This window comes from Silurus meridionalis, chromosome 13, assembly GCF_014805685.1.
Source record: "Silurus meridionalis isolate SWU-2019-XX chromosome 13, ASM1480568v1, whole genome shotgun sequence".
In the NCBI taxonomy this organism is placed as follows: domain Eukaryota; kingdom Metazoa; phylum Chordata; class Actinopteri; order Siluriformes; family Siluridae; genus Silurus; species Silurus meridionalis.
The window spans coordinates 2,911,990-2,925,173 of record NC_060896.1 but is presented as its reverse complement, the minus strand read 5'-3'; the positions used below and the strand labels follow the sequence as shown (position 1 = coordinate 2,925,173).

At 38.9% G+C, this 13,184-nt stretch overlaps 2 protein-coding genes across 4 annotated transcripts in view; one reads left to right on the top strand and one right to left on the bottom strand.

Annotated features, from left to right (window-relative positions):
* kcnab1a (potassium voltage-gated channel subfamily A regulatory beta subunit 1a) overlaps positions 1-4,927 on the top strand; it is a 91,671-nt gene extending 86,744 nt beyond the window's left edge. For all 3 annotated transcript variants that reach the window (XM_046864072.1, XM_046864073.1, XM_046864074.1), the window contains exon 14: positions 255-4,927. In XM_046864072.1, the coding sequence (XP_046720028.1) occupies positions 255-344 (90 nt within the window). In that variant the 3' untranslated portion in view covers positions 345-4,927. The remainder of the gene's footprint in view (positions 1-254) is intronic.
* A 1,329-nt stretch (positions 4,928-6,256) lies between these two features.
* Positions 6,257-10,105, bottom strand: ssr3 (signal sequence receptor, gamma). Its single transcript, XM_046864075.1, has 5 exons — positions 9,852-10,105; positions 8,694-8,820; positions 8,459-8,557; positions 7,326-7,457; positions 6,257-6,549 (listed from the first exon to the last, which is right to left on the bottom strand). Exons 1-5 carry the CDS (start codon positions 9,982-9,984, stop codon positions 6,483-6,485), a joined length of 558 nt encoding a protein of 185 aa, XP_046720031.1. The 5' UTR covers positions 9,985-10,105; the 3' UTR covers positions 6,257-6,482.
* Between the last annotated feature and the right edge of the window lie 3,079 nt (positions 10,106-13,184).

The following is a 13,184-nucleotide window of genomic DNA, read 5'->3' as shown; positions in this document are numbered from 1 at the left end:
TCTCTTGCCCTCTTATCCTCCTGTCCTCACATGCTTCCATCCTCCTATCCTCCTTTCTTCTTATCCTCATATCTTCTCCACAGAAGGAAAAAAGGATTACAGTTGCTATAACGTAAAAATACAATGTTCTTTAATCAATGAAAAGTGTGCAACAGGTAAATATGTATGACAAATCTTTAACGTTGTGTAAGAAAAACCGGAAAGGTCTCAATCTCAGGTGTAAAATATTCTGATTCTTATCTCACCTCACTCAGGTTCTACCTAAGATGACGTCTAATGTCGTGACTGAAATCGACCACATACTTGGAAACAGGCCGTACAATAAGAAGGACTATCGCTCGTAGGGGATTAGGCGTCGTCAGGCCGGTGTGTTTCTTGATCTCAAAACCTGTCTCCTCCTCCTCTTCCTGTTCCTGGGTTTGCTCTCTCAGCGTATGGGAGAGAGCCTCGCCTCGCCTCACCTCGCCCGTCTTCTGTTTGTGCATGCCCCCTTTTCCTGGCTGACTCAACAGCCGCAAATCACCATGACGACAAACTCTACGAATATAAAACGACGCACGAAAATAAAAGAAACGTCATGTAGCAAAGGAAGTGCAATGCTCCGAGAGACCTGTCAACCCCTGACAAGTCTTCCGCTCGTGGAGCTGGGAGTCAAGGGACGTATGCTGGAGACCTGGAGATTGAAGAGACAGGAGGTGTGGAGAACATCTCCCTCTGCTGTTCCAATAGGAGAACTGCAGCCTTGCTTACGAGAAACTGAAACGGAACGAGGCATCCTGTTACACGCATCCATACTGGTCTTTGCTTGTTTAGCGAAAGCCTGCATTAGTAATTGCATCTGATTAAAGAAAAGCCTGTTTTCTTTTTTTTTCTTTTTTCGAGAGCACAAATAGTGTGACACTGATCACAATGCTTTTAGCAGAAAACTGAATGGCTTCGGAGCTTAAAATAAATTAGTGCAAATTTGAACAAAAAGCCAGAACGCTTAATTATCAGGTCGCTTACCTGGAGGATGTTTTACATTTCTACCACATCAAATTAGATTCCAGATTGACGGCATTGTAGAATTAACTCGATATATGTAAATAGTGCATCCTGAACAACACACACACACACACTCACAGTTATACACTGTGAGAACTTTTACCACTATGGTCTTGTTTGTGTTTTTTTCCCCACGGTTCTTTTCGCTCATAAGGATGAAGTTCAACTCAATTCAATACCTTTGTTTAAATGCAGATTGATAATCCATCGTTCTGATAATCTGATTAACAATGAGAGAGTATCGCACTGTCAAGAATTCAACACTTTTCGAGATGCACATGCATGTTCCTTTTGTTCCTATGCATTTAACAATATAAAGATGTCCTTTGACCAAACAAATCTACAAATGTCCAGACTTTATTTTCAGTGAAAAATCCTCCCTCAGCATGAAGAACAGCTTTACACAATACCAGCACCTGGACAGTTCCTTTCACCAAACGTTCAGCTGAAATACTTTGCTGTGCCTCTTGATAACCTCCCCAAATATGTTCTTTACTGGTTGGAGATTTCTTTCTGACCTTATGATCCAATCTTAGAGCATTTCAGTAGGATTCAGGTGCAGTGACGGGGCAGGTTGTTCTATTATAAATATCACTCCAGACGACTGTTTTCTCTCTAAATAATACTTAAAGAGCTCGGATGTACGGTTGTTGTACGGTGAAATCAGTTCCACTCGAGCTGCATGGTGTTGAAGTGTGGAATGTGGGCAGGAATTGGTTCAGGATTCCTTTCACTTTCCACTTTCACATCTTCTCTCCTTCTTACACAAGTTCTTCTGTTAGAGACATAAATGTCATATTTGGACTCTGTAGAACTTTCTTCCGCTCATTTAATGTCCAATTACTGTATGTCTTTGCCTTTCACCAAGTTTGTTGCATAGAAACAATGTGAACATTTACAGCAGACACCCTTATCCAGAGCAACTACTATGCTAGACATTCACGTGTCTCAATAACAGAAGGTGTCTCCAAACTTTTGAGCCACTATGTGTATTTAAATGAAAAGAATTCCAGGCAAGCTCAAATGCGCAGTTGAGTCGACTCAGTTTCTGGGGATTTTCAAGAATGGAAATTTAATGGGAATTAACGAGAATAAACTGAGCATTTACAAAATTGCAGTGAGTCTATAACAGGGAACTTAAATATAGTTTACTGTATGTAATTAATATTGCAGGATTAATCTTTGGGTAAAACAACCAGATTGAATGCAACTTCATTTAAATTTTACCTTCACATCCATCGATCACATGCACACAGCAGACTTACTGCAGGGCGACTGAGGCCATGCCCCCTACATGCACTGTGCATTCATGCATAACATATAACACACCATTTCTTAAATCGTGCACACAAAATAATGTCCAAAAATTTCCATCTTGGCAAGTTTTCACATAAATTGCATAAATATTATGTTTAAAATGTCCTTGTGCTGTGTGTAAGCTATTGTGCAACAAAATTGTACTAACAATTAAGTCAAAAATGTAATTTTTTCATGTCAGCTTATGACTAAACAAAATATTTATATTTGTTTGTATGTGTGTAGGAAATTTCCCCGACTTTTCTAATTACTTCCGATCAATTCCCATACATTCCTGATTCCTATTTCCTATTTTGTTTCCTGTAAAACTATTTCCAAAATTCCTCAGAACAAGTTCCTATAGAAAGTTTCTGGAAATTTTTCACCACTTTGCAAACCTACTTTTTATGAATAAAATGAAATAATGCAGTGGAATTCAGTGAAAGTTTTTTTACAGTAGAATTTCATCTGAACATCGAACTCCAAGGCAGGATTTACTTCAGACACAATTTCTTCTTCTCGTTATGTGTCCAAGTGGGAAAATTTAAAAATTATAAATACGATTTAACATTTGTTATCGACACTAATTAATTAATTGTGTGATTGGACACTTGGCTAGCATGCTAACAGAGACCCTCTGAGAGAGCCTTGAGTGTGTCTTCTTGTTTTGGTAACCTTGAGACACTCATAGACACAATATATGTCTATATACTGTATATATACTGTATATATATATATATATATATATATATATATATATATATATATATATATATATATATATATATATATATATATATATATAAAATACCATCCTCCTCTCCTACATTGCCAGAGGTTTTTCATTTCTGACATGATGTGTGTAGAGACATTTCCTGGAAAATGTGTGCATTGTTTGGTTTGTGTGTGTGGTGGTGGTGGTCCGTGAAAAACCCATCAGTTACAACAATATACTTATATTTACTAAACTGTATGGACAAAAGTATTGGGACACCTGTCTTTTCCACCCAGATGTTTTTTTCCCCAAATTGTCATCACAAAGTTGAAGACACACAATTGTAAAGGACGTCTTTGGATGAGATAGACTGACATTTTCCCTTCACTTGAAGTAGGAGATCCAAACCTGTTCCAGCATGATTATGATCCTGTGCACAAACCCAGCTACATACAGACATGTTTAACATGGGATGGAGGATGTGGACGTTCTCCTGCTCTAGATCTCTGACCTTAACCCTACTGAACTATTAAATGTGAACACTGACTGCATCCAAGGCCTCCTCATCTCACCTACATCAGTATCTGACTCGACATTACAACCACCTTTGTGGCTAAACGAATCTCCACACGAATCTCCACACAATCTAGTGGAATATCTTCACAGAAGAGCGGAGGTTCATATAACAGAAAATCGGGACTAAATGAGAAATCAAACAAAAGATGCACATACTGTGGATTCTCTCACAGTCATCTCAAGTGGCTCTAAATGTAAATAATTTCCAGTTAATGAGAACTTTATCCTGAAGGTTTCCAGCAGGTCCTGAGAGCAGAATGGGAACAGGACCACCATGGCTGGTGCTTAAACTTGGACTTTTACCTCAGAGATGTGAATGAGGCTTTTAATCGAAGTGAGATCTCATGCTTTGCTGTTAATAGATGGCCTTCTCATTGTTAGTTGTCTAATAGTTTTCCAATCCTCACTTCTCACTGATATACATGCAAACGAGGAACATCTTTCAGTGTTCCCAAAACTTTGTGGACACCAGACCATAAGATTGGTATGTGCTTCTTTGTGAACATCCCATTCCACATTGAGCCATCATTTGTTGTCATAAGAACCGCCACACTTCTTGGAAGATGTTCCACTAGATTTTTTGAAAATTTGTGCTCCTTTAGCGTGTTAGTAAAGTCAGGTACTGATGTAAGTGAGGTGAGGAGACCTGGGGGGCAATCAGTGTTCACTTTCAATAATTCAATAGGGTTGAGGATCAGAGATCTAGAACAAAAGATATTTCGTATCTTTCAACCCATGTAAAGCATATCTTCATGGAGCTGGTTTTGTGCATGGGAACATTGTCATGCTGGAACAGGTTTGGGTCTCCTAGATCACACGAAGGGAGAATTTCATGCTCCAGCATCCAAAGGCACCCTATACAACTGTGTGCCTCCGTGTCTGTGGTAACAGTTTGTGGCAGAACCACATATGAGTGGAAAAGTCACGTGTCCGAATACTTTTGGGTAAATAGTACGGATCTGACCAGGGGAAAAGTTTTCTCAGGCAGCTTTCACAATAATGCTCATCCACACGTCCTCACATTGCTACAGCACACCTCTGGACCGAGTGCCTTTATAATTACATGCTTGGGATTTCACACAGGGCGTCTACATCATACATCATACATCATACGTCCATCAACGGCCATGTGTATGTGACAAAACAACCAACTCTGTAAACAAGACACAATTGCTCTATAGTAGTATCATGTGTGTCACCTGACCCCCTCCTGGATAAACTTAGTTACTTATGTACACAATATGTACAATATGTAGAACTCAATTATATGCCTGAAATAAAAACAATAAAAAATCAGTGTTGGATGCTTTTTTTCCCTATTCTGCATTCATTCCAATAATTATACAATTATACAACAAACAGTAATTTATTTCTATATTCATCATTCAAAAGAACCTAAAGTTTTAAATCTAATCGGTCAAAATGAGTTGATTAATTGCCCTTGCGTGTGTGGTGATGTTTCCTGGAAGATAAGAATGTTTATAGGATGTTTATGGAAGGAGTCTCCAGTTCAAGTTCTTTGTAACATTACGGTTAAACTACAATTTTTCCTTTCTATCAACTTCCACTAGTACAGAGAGTATAACACCCACCATAACCCCAGTCTACCATTATATTCACCCAACCACCCTAACCCCCACATACCACCATAACCATTCATCCACCATAACCATTCATTTACCCTAACCCCCACATACAACCATAACCACAGTCTACCACCATAATCACCCAACCACCCTAACCCCAGATACCACCATAACCCCCGTCTACCACCACAACCATCCATCCACCCTAACCCCCACATACAACCATAACCACAGTCTACCACCATAATCACCCATCCACCTAACCCCACATACAACCATAACCCCAGTCTACCACCATAATCACCCAACCACCCTAACCCCACATACCACCATAACCAGTCTACCACCATAATCACCCATCCACTAACCCCCACATACAACCATAACCAGTCTACCACCATAATCACCCATCCACCCTAACCCCACATACAACCATAACCAGTCTACCACCATAATCACCCAACCACCCTAACCCCACATACAACTATAACCCCAGTCTACCACCATAATCACCCATCCACCCTAACCCCACATATCACCATAACCATTCATCCACCCTAACCCCACATACCACCATAACACAGTCTACCACCATAATCACCCATCCACCCTAACCCCACATATCACCATAACCATTCATCCACCATAATTATCCATCCACCCTAACCCCACATACCACCATAACCCCGTCTACCACCATAATCACCCATCCACCCTAACCCCCACATACCACCATAACCCCATTCCACCACCATAATCACCCACAGACCCTAACCCCAATCTACCACTATAACCACTCATCCACACTAACCCTGTTCTACCAACATACTCACTCATCCACCCTAACCCCAATCTACCACCAGAATCACCCACACATATGAGTGTATATATGGAGCAGGATTACAGACTAGACAGCAATTTTAGAAACATTTATTTCATTTTCACTTTATCTCGTTCAATTTCTGTTTTTGTTGTTGTATGTTGTGAGAAAGAGAGAGCGAGACATGAGAGAGATGGAGAAAGAAAGACTAGGTATTAATCAGGGTTTAAAGGTCATTTATTGGTATAAAAAGTGAACGAGTCAGAAACGACCCCTCGGCGCCACACGGATCATGAATTTCATGAAAGTCCACTGATGAAATGAAATCTCCAGCTTACACCCTGTTCATCACACACTCACACACACATTTGCCCAGAACCAGTCATTCATTTGTTCATTCCTCTTCTTCCTTAATGGTTTAGATTTCATGACCTCTCTCTCTCGTTCACTTGGAGCCGGTGGACAGCAGAGCGATGAGACCAGACGAGGCACTGATGGACAGAATGTAGTTCCTGTAGGAATGCAAATCATCAGCAGTGGGTTTTAATTATTCGAATTATCACAACTTGAAAAAGTTATTAAAATATATGTTTCACTCATATCTGTATTGATAAAAAAGTTTGGCTTTCAAACTAAAATTCCCCCGCAGTTATTAACAGAGATCGCGATCTGTCGTCATTACGAGAGCGGCCTCTAGAGGCTAATCACTGACGGCGCGTGCTGCTGGTTTTTACACGCGAGACTGCGCGCTGCACGGAGAGCGCTCTATTGTATTTATTATTTGCAATTTATTATTTGCAATTTAAAATGATATCCATTAATGAAAAAATATTCCCTTTAGCACATTTTCATGATTCAGTACTGTTTTTTTATTTTATTTTTGCAATAAACTTTAGTACTATATTGTGTTTTGTTATCCTGTAACCATTTTAAAAACTAAAGCTCTTTTAATAGGCGATATTTCTTGAAACGTAATGCTTAATAATTGTCTGCATGATGCAGAACAAAATAATAAACCCATCTTACATTAGAAGGCATAATAAATAAATCTAATAAATCATAGCCCACCTCAAAAAAAGGAAAATTATGGGGTCCTCACAAAAAAAAAAAAAAGTTTGGGGACCCCTGGAATAGATGATATAAGAAAAGGAAAGAAATAATCTAGCGTGCAGTTTTTTTAACAGAACTTTAGCGAAAGGCTGTCCAGACTGGAGAAAGAGACAAATATATGCAAACAGGTCTGTAGAGAAAACACGGAAAGGATTCGGGTGGAAATGAAGACACTTACACTGTTGGGTTGAAGTTCTTCAGGAGGAAGAAGGAGGCGATGATAACCAGCACGAGGAAAAGAGAGTTGTTGTAGAAGATGGAAAAAGTCGTGGCCTCGTAATCCGCCACCTCGTTCTTCTTCCACAGAATCCTGCCATCAACAACAAATAAGTAAATAAATCAATTTTAAGTGAAAAAGAGAAAATTTGCGTTTTAAAACTTTTTTATATGTATTTATCTTTTAAATTGTTTACATTTTATTTACTGACAATCAGGCCTGTTTCTGCAGAAAAAAGCTTTTATTACTCAAAAGTCTTGCAACACGATGCACACTACTGACACCTGGTGGTCAGAAAGAAAACGTTCTTCTATTTTTATAATTCGAGTTTGTCTGAAACTGCTTCAAAAATTCTATATTCGAATGCTACCATTTATTCTTTAATAAATTAAGACACAAAGCAATATACAAGATGCATAATGTCTGTAGGTTTGTGCACACCTGACCATAAGATTGTTTTTTTTTTTAACATCCAGTTCACATTTATTCCCTGTTTGCTCTTATAATTAACCTCCACTCCTCTGGGAAGATGTTCCACTAGATTTTGGAGTGTGCTCGTGCTCATTCAGCTAGTATTAAAGTCAGGTAGTGATGAAGGTGAGAAAGCCTGGGGTGATCAATAGGGTGGATATTTTCCACTTCAACCCACATAAAGCACATCTACATTGTTTGCTAACAGGTTTGGATCTCCTATTTCAAGAAGAGGAGAAAAAAATCCATGCTACAGCATCCAATGACACACTATAAACTGTGCGCCTCCAAGTCTGTGGTAAAAGTTTGGAAAATATCATATAGATACAAACTAGATTGGACAATAATAGAAATTTTTCCCAGCAGAAGGAAACGAAGAAAAAATAATGTCATTTATCTACATAATGGTCAATTGCTTCTCTATAGGAGTAGCATAAAAAATAGCACAAGCTACAACTGAATCTGTCCAGAAATGCAAACAGAGCATACTGATGCAATGATCTACTCCACAAGGGAACCTCACGTGACCCACCCCTGAGTGATTCCCTCAAACCGACCAGGGTGCCAGAATTTACGCTTCTGTTCAATCTCATCCTAAAACCGCAAGGAGGTGATCGCTTTACCTCTCGTCCTTCTCTTTGCGGGACATCTTGCGGCTGTCTGCTTCGGACAATTTGCGAGTCACTTCCTTGGAAACGGCGTCTTCGCGTTTCTGAGCGACCCTGAAATAGGTGACACACACACACACACACACACACACACACTTTAACCCAGCATCTCAAACACCACTTCACAGCGCAGTTTCAGTGCAGTCAAAACCTGTGCTTTCTATCGTGAACACCCTCAGAAGGTTCTTACTTGTGCTTGAGGACGAATTTAACGTTCTTGTAAGCGAAGGCCACCAGGTACGTGCTGACCAGAGTCATGACTGCGTACAGGACCGCCGACTGCACCAGGTCCATGTGCCAGATCCTCCAGAAAAGCCCTTTGAAGAGAGAAGAAACGATTTTAAACACACATAAGAACGTCGTGTATTGTATTTGGTAGCAGTATACAGTATATTTCCGTAATATTTACACTTCATACTCTCATGAACGAAGCAGGAACAAATGCTTCAGTCTGAGATTCTACTTACACACGATAATGATTTTTAAGTGTGTTATAAGGACCTTAATTATATCCTGTTTTGTGTTGAGTTTGGTCGCAATATATATCAGAACATCAGGAACAAATCCGGTCTGAATGCACGGGCTTCAGTTTACATTTCAGCACTTCGACACACACAAACGTGATTTTTAAGTACGTTATAAGGACCTAATAAATTAGTGAATCCCTCTCATTACATCATGCATATGGTGCTGTGTATTTCTGCAACGATCAGACTTCACATCTCCTCAGGAAAAAAAACCTGGTCCTCATGCATAGGTTAACATTTCACTTTTACACACACACGTGTTGGTTGAGTGAATTATGAGGACCTGAAGACGGAAAAACACACATCCTGCATTGAGTTGATTTGGGTTGCTGTATACAGTAGTATATCTCTGCGATGATCATCTTTACAGGAACAGCTCTGCTCTTGGGTTAATACTTCACCACTTTTACACATATTTACACCTAATAAAAGACTATATATATATTTATATAAAAAAGGGGATGATATGGTTCTATTTCAAGTGATAAATTATACATTTAGAGAAAGACTGTAGCCCCAAATAGCAAACAATAAGGTTGTAAAGTTTTTTTTTTTTTATTAAATTGCAAATTTGGTCATATTCTTGTAATTCTAGGTTAATTATTATTATTGTTTTTATTATTATTATTATTATTATTATTATTATTATTATTATTATTATTATGCTTCCTATATTGTGTACACCATATATTATCAGGAACTAATCAATGCACAGTACTAATACCCAATGTTTCTTTAATATAATATTAAAAATAAAAGATAAATAAATGAGACAGAAGGAGACAGAAGGGAAACAGAGGGAGACAGAGCTCCAGACTTACAGATGGGAATGGCGGACACGATGAGCGCGTTCCCGTAGAAGAGCGCGGTGGACTTGGCGGAGAGGTTCCTGCTGAAGTCCTGCAGGAGTAAATCCTCCTCAGACTGCTGCTTATTACCGCTTTTAGGTGCCATTACTTCTGCTCGGGCTGCTCCGTGGACCTGAGATGTGGAGGTGAAGGAGGATTGAAGAAGGAGGACTGACACGTAGTCGCTCGCTGATACGGGAGTCGCTCTAACGCCGCGTCAGCGCAAACACGGAAGCGCGTCGGCGACACACCGGAAGCGGAAGTTGGTTCGGCATGGGGGGCGCCATGTTTGTTTGTGCGTTTGTTTTTATTGTATACTGAAACATTTGGTATGAATAAATGGTGGATGAAGTACACAAACCATACACTCGAGTTAAATATCCAGTGTATATTTTGACTTTAAACAAAAAGTTAAAGGGTTTGCCTTCAAATGTACTTAAGTATCTAAATCACTATGATTTATTATAACTATAATGTTCCTATGATCATTTTTATCACAAGACTCTTCACTTAATCCACTCAGATGATGTGAAAAGACTCAAGTGTGACTCTCAGCACACTGATCTATTAAAAGATTGATATTAATGACTTAATGATATTAATTTAAGCGATGGTTGAAGACCTACTTCTTCATGAAACACTTAAATTAGCACTTTTCAAGTTTGTTTGTAGAATTTAAGAGTTATATTTATATTAAGTTTGTAATTTTGCGTACCAGTGTAGATTTATTCATTTCTAGAGACTCAAAGCACTTTCGTATGTCGCTCTGGACACAGGTGTCTGCTAAATGTAGCAAATGTAAATGTAAAATTATCATGAACCCAAAACCTTTTCAACTACTTCATTTATTCCTCTCTGAATGTTCTGCTTGATGTTAAACTGACGCTGAACCGTATGGTGGTGATAAGTAGATACACCAAACGGCGATAGCGGTTTTAGCTTGTATGACGCCCCCGGGGTGAACCACGCCACGACCCAACGTCTCCCACACTGATTAGTTTCAGCTTTGAAAAGCTCGTCTCTGTTTCAGCTACAGTCACTGGATGAGTAAAACATGTTCTCAGAGCAGTCCATATCTGAGAGCTTTATACATCTATAAATATCAACCTAAATGCATTTATTGCACAATTTAATTCACGTCATTGTGCACAATTTCTCTTAGAACCGAGAACCAAAAAACTTCTTGGCGAATTGTAGCCATAAGATACATACAACATCTATATAATTATAATGCACATCTTTTAAATGAGCATTTAAGCTGCAGTGGAGATTATGTTTAGTGAACTTAGTAGGACCAATTCAGTATAATCACAAAAAACATTTCTGACATCACTTCAATTACAGGTAACCAGAATCAATAGTTCTGTTTAACTACAATCCAATCGGACTTGTTTGGCTGTAATTGTTTTGTTGCTACACACATTATGATAAACTACATATTATAAATTATAATGTTATGCAGTTAAAATAAATAGTGTTGCTCTCTTTTTCTCTCCTCATAGCGAGATGAGTGATAGAGCTGCATACATCTTTATCTTTTGCACATTTTCTTTCTAACATTTTCTTCCTTTTCTTCCATGATGGTTACAGTATTCATTAGCACCACAAGGGGGCACCCAAGACCTATTTTACGTGTTTAACAGCTGCAAGGTTGTTTTGGACCCAAAGAGCTAATTTATTTTCATTTTTCTCTTTTTGTAATCAAATTACACCAGGGTTGAAATAGTGCTAATATTGAATTGAACCCAACCCAGAGGTACTGTTACAGTAGGAAACATCTGGAAAGTGGAACAGGCCTTGAGTGGACAGAAGACCCAGGGACTAAAAGCTTAGAATATTTACACACACTCTTAAAACAGATGGGATTATGTATTCCATAACTTGTGTTTTGAAGATGATTAAAGAAAAAGAAGGAGTAGTCGAGAGTGGAAGACTTAAAAAAAAAACTGAATGGCCCAGAATGCAATGCGAAAGAATTTCAGCAAAGATTTAGTTTGGCTAATTAGCGATCTGAATGAATGTGAAGGCATTGGTGGGATTAGCATTAGCATTGTAGGCAGTGGTGGACAGTAACAAAGTAAATATAATTGGTTTCTGTACTTAAGTAGCTTTTTCATGTATCCGTACTTTACTGAAGTATTGCCATTCGGGGAGACTTTTACTTTAACTTTCTTCTACATTTCAAAGTCAAATTTCATACTTTTTACTCAACTACATTTTGCGAAATCAATCGTGCCTTTTTATTTATGAGGATAAAAACGTAACTGGTCAAACACCGTTTTGTTGTGATTGGCGTTTGGTGTATCTACTGATCACCAACATACAGTTCAGCATCAGTTCAACATCAAGCAGAACATTTAGAGAGGAATAAATGATGAAAAAACTCCAGACGCGAACTAATGCACACACTAATTGCGTGATCTTTTTGAAGCAGTTGAAAAGAACGCTTTGGGCTCATGATCATTGTAATAGAAATCAGTGTTTGACTCATTAATATGATCTATTATTAGATCAGTGTGCTGAGGGAAAGATACTTAAGTACATTTGAAGGCAAAAACTTTGGTACTTCTATTCAAGTGAAAGTTTAAAGGGACATTTTTACTGGAGTCACATTTTACTGAGTGGATCTACTTTAACTCAACAAAATGATTTGCTTACTTTGTCTACAACCAGTGGTGGATGAAGTACACATGCCATGTACAAGCACAAGGTGAAAACAAAGCAACACGTCCATAAATGTACAGATAGAAAGTTGCTGAGAGGCATATTTTCCTCGAGTACAGTTTATCTGTGGAAGCCACCGGTGTCCTGTTTGCTTATAACCTGGCATCAACTGTCAGGTCAAGTTTGAAAAACGGCCATGTGCAAGTCTTTTAATTACTGTTATCCTGACATGGCGTCACCTTGTGATTTAATGCCCACGCTATTTCGGTGGACACGCACAGCATTAGCGGAGGAGAACCGTCTCTGCTGTCCCTGCACGCCTGGCCTGAGGGAAGAACCCAAGAATGCATAAATCTACCGCACCTTATTTCCACGCTGCTTTTTTAACCTCCACACCTGTGCAGGAATCAAAACAGCCATCATCCGGCATGCTCAGACTTTCTATTAGCTTAATTGCAGGAAAGATGATGATGTTTCAATGGCCAGAAGGCCTGCTGAGGCAGCGTAAAGGCAGGTTGTTATTTGGTCTCTCTCCAGTTCCTTGTGGCTTTTAACGCCACAGCGTGACTTCGTCTTTCTGAGAGAAAATCCAGAGCTGAGAACTGATCCGTCAATAATCAGGACAAGGAGAAAAAGCTAACG

Bases quoted from the DNA above. Each gene is read 5' to 3' on its own strand.
- ssr3 (XM_046864075.1), bottom strand. From the start codon at position 9,984: ATGGCACCTAAAAGCGGTAATAAGCAGCAGTCTGAGGAGGATTTACTC. The intron at 8,821-9,851 runs GTAAGTCTGGAG...CTCTCTTCAAAG, and splicing joins CGTGTCCGCCATTCCCATCT to GGCTTTTCTGGAGGATCTGG. The intron at 7,458-8,458 runs GTAAAGCGATCA...TGTTGATGGCAG, and splicing joins CGCAAAGAGAAGGACGAGAG to GATTCTGTGGAAGAAGAACG.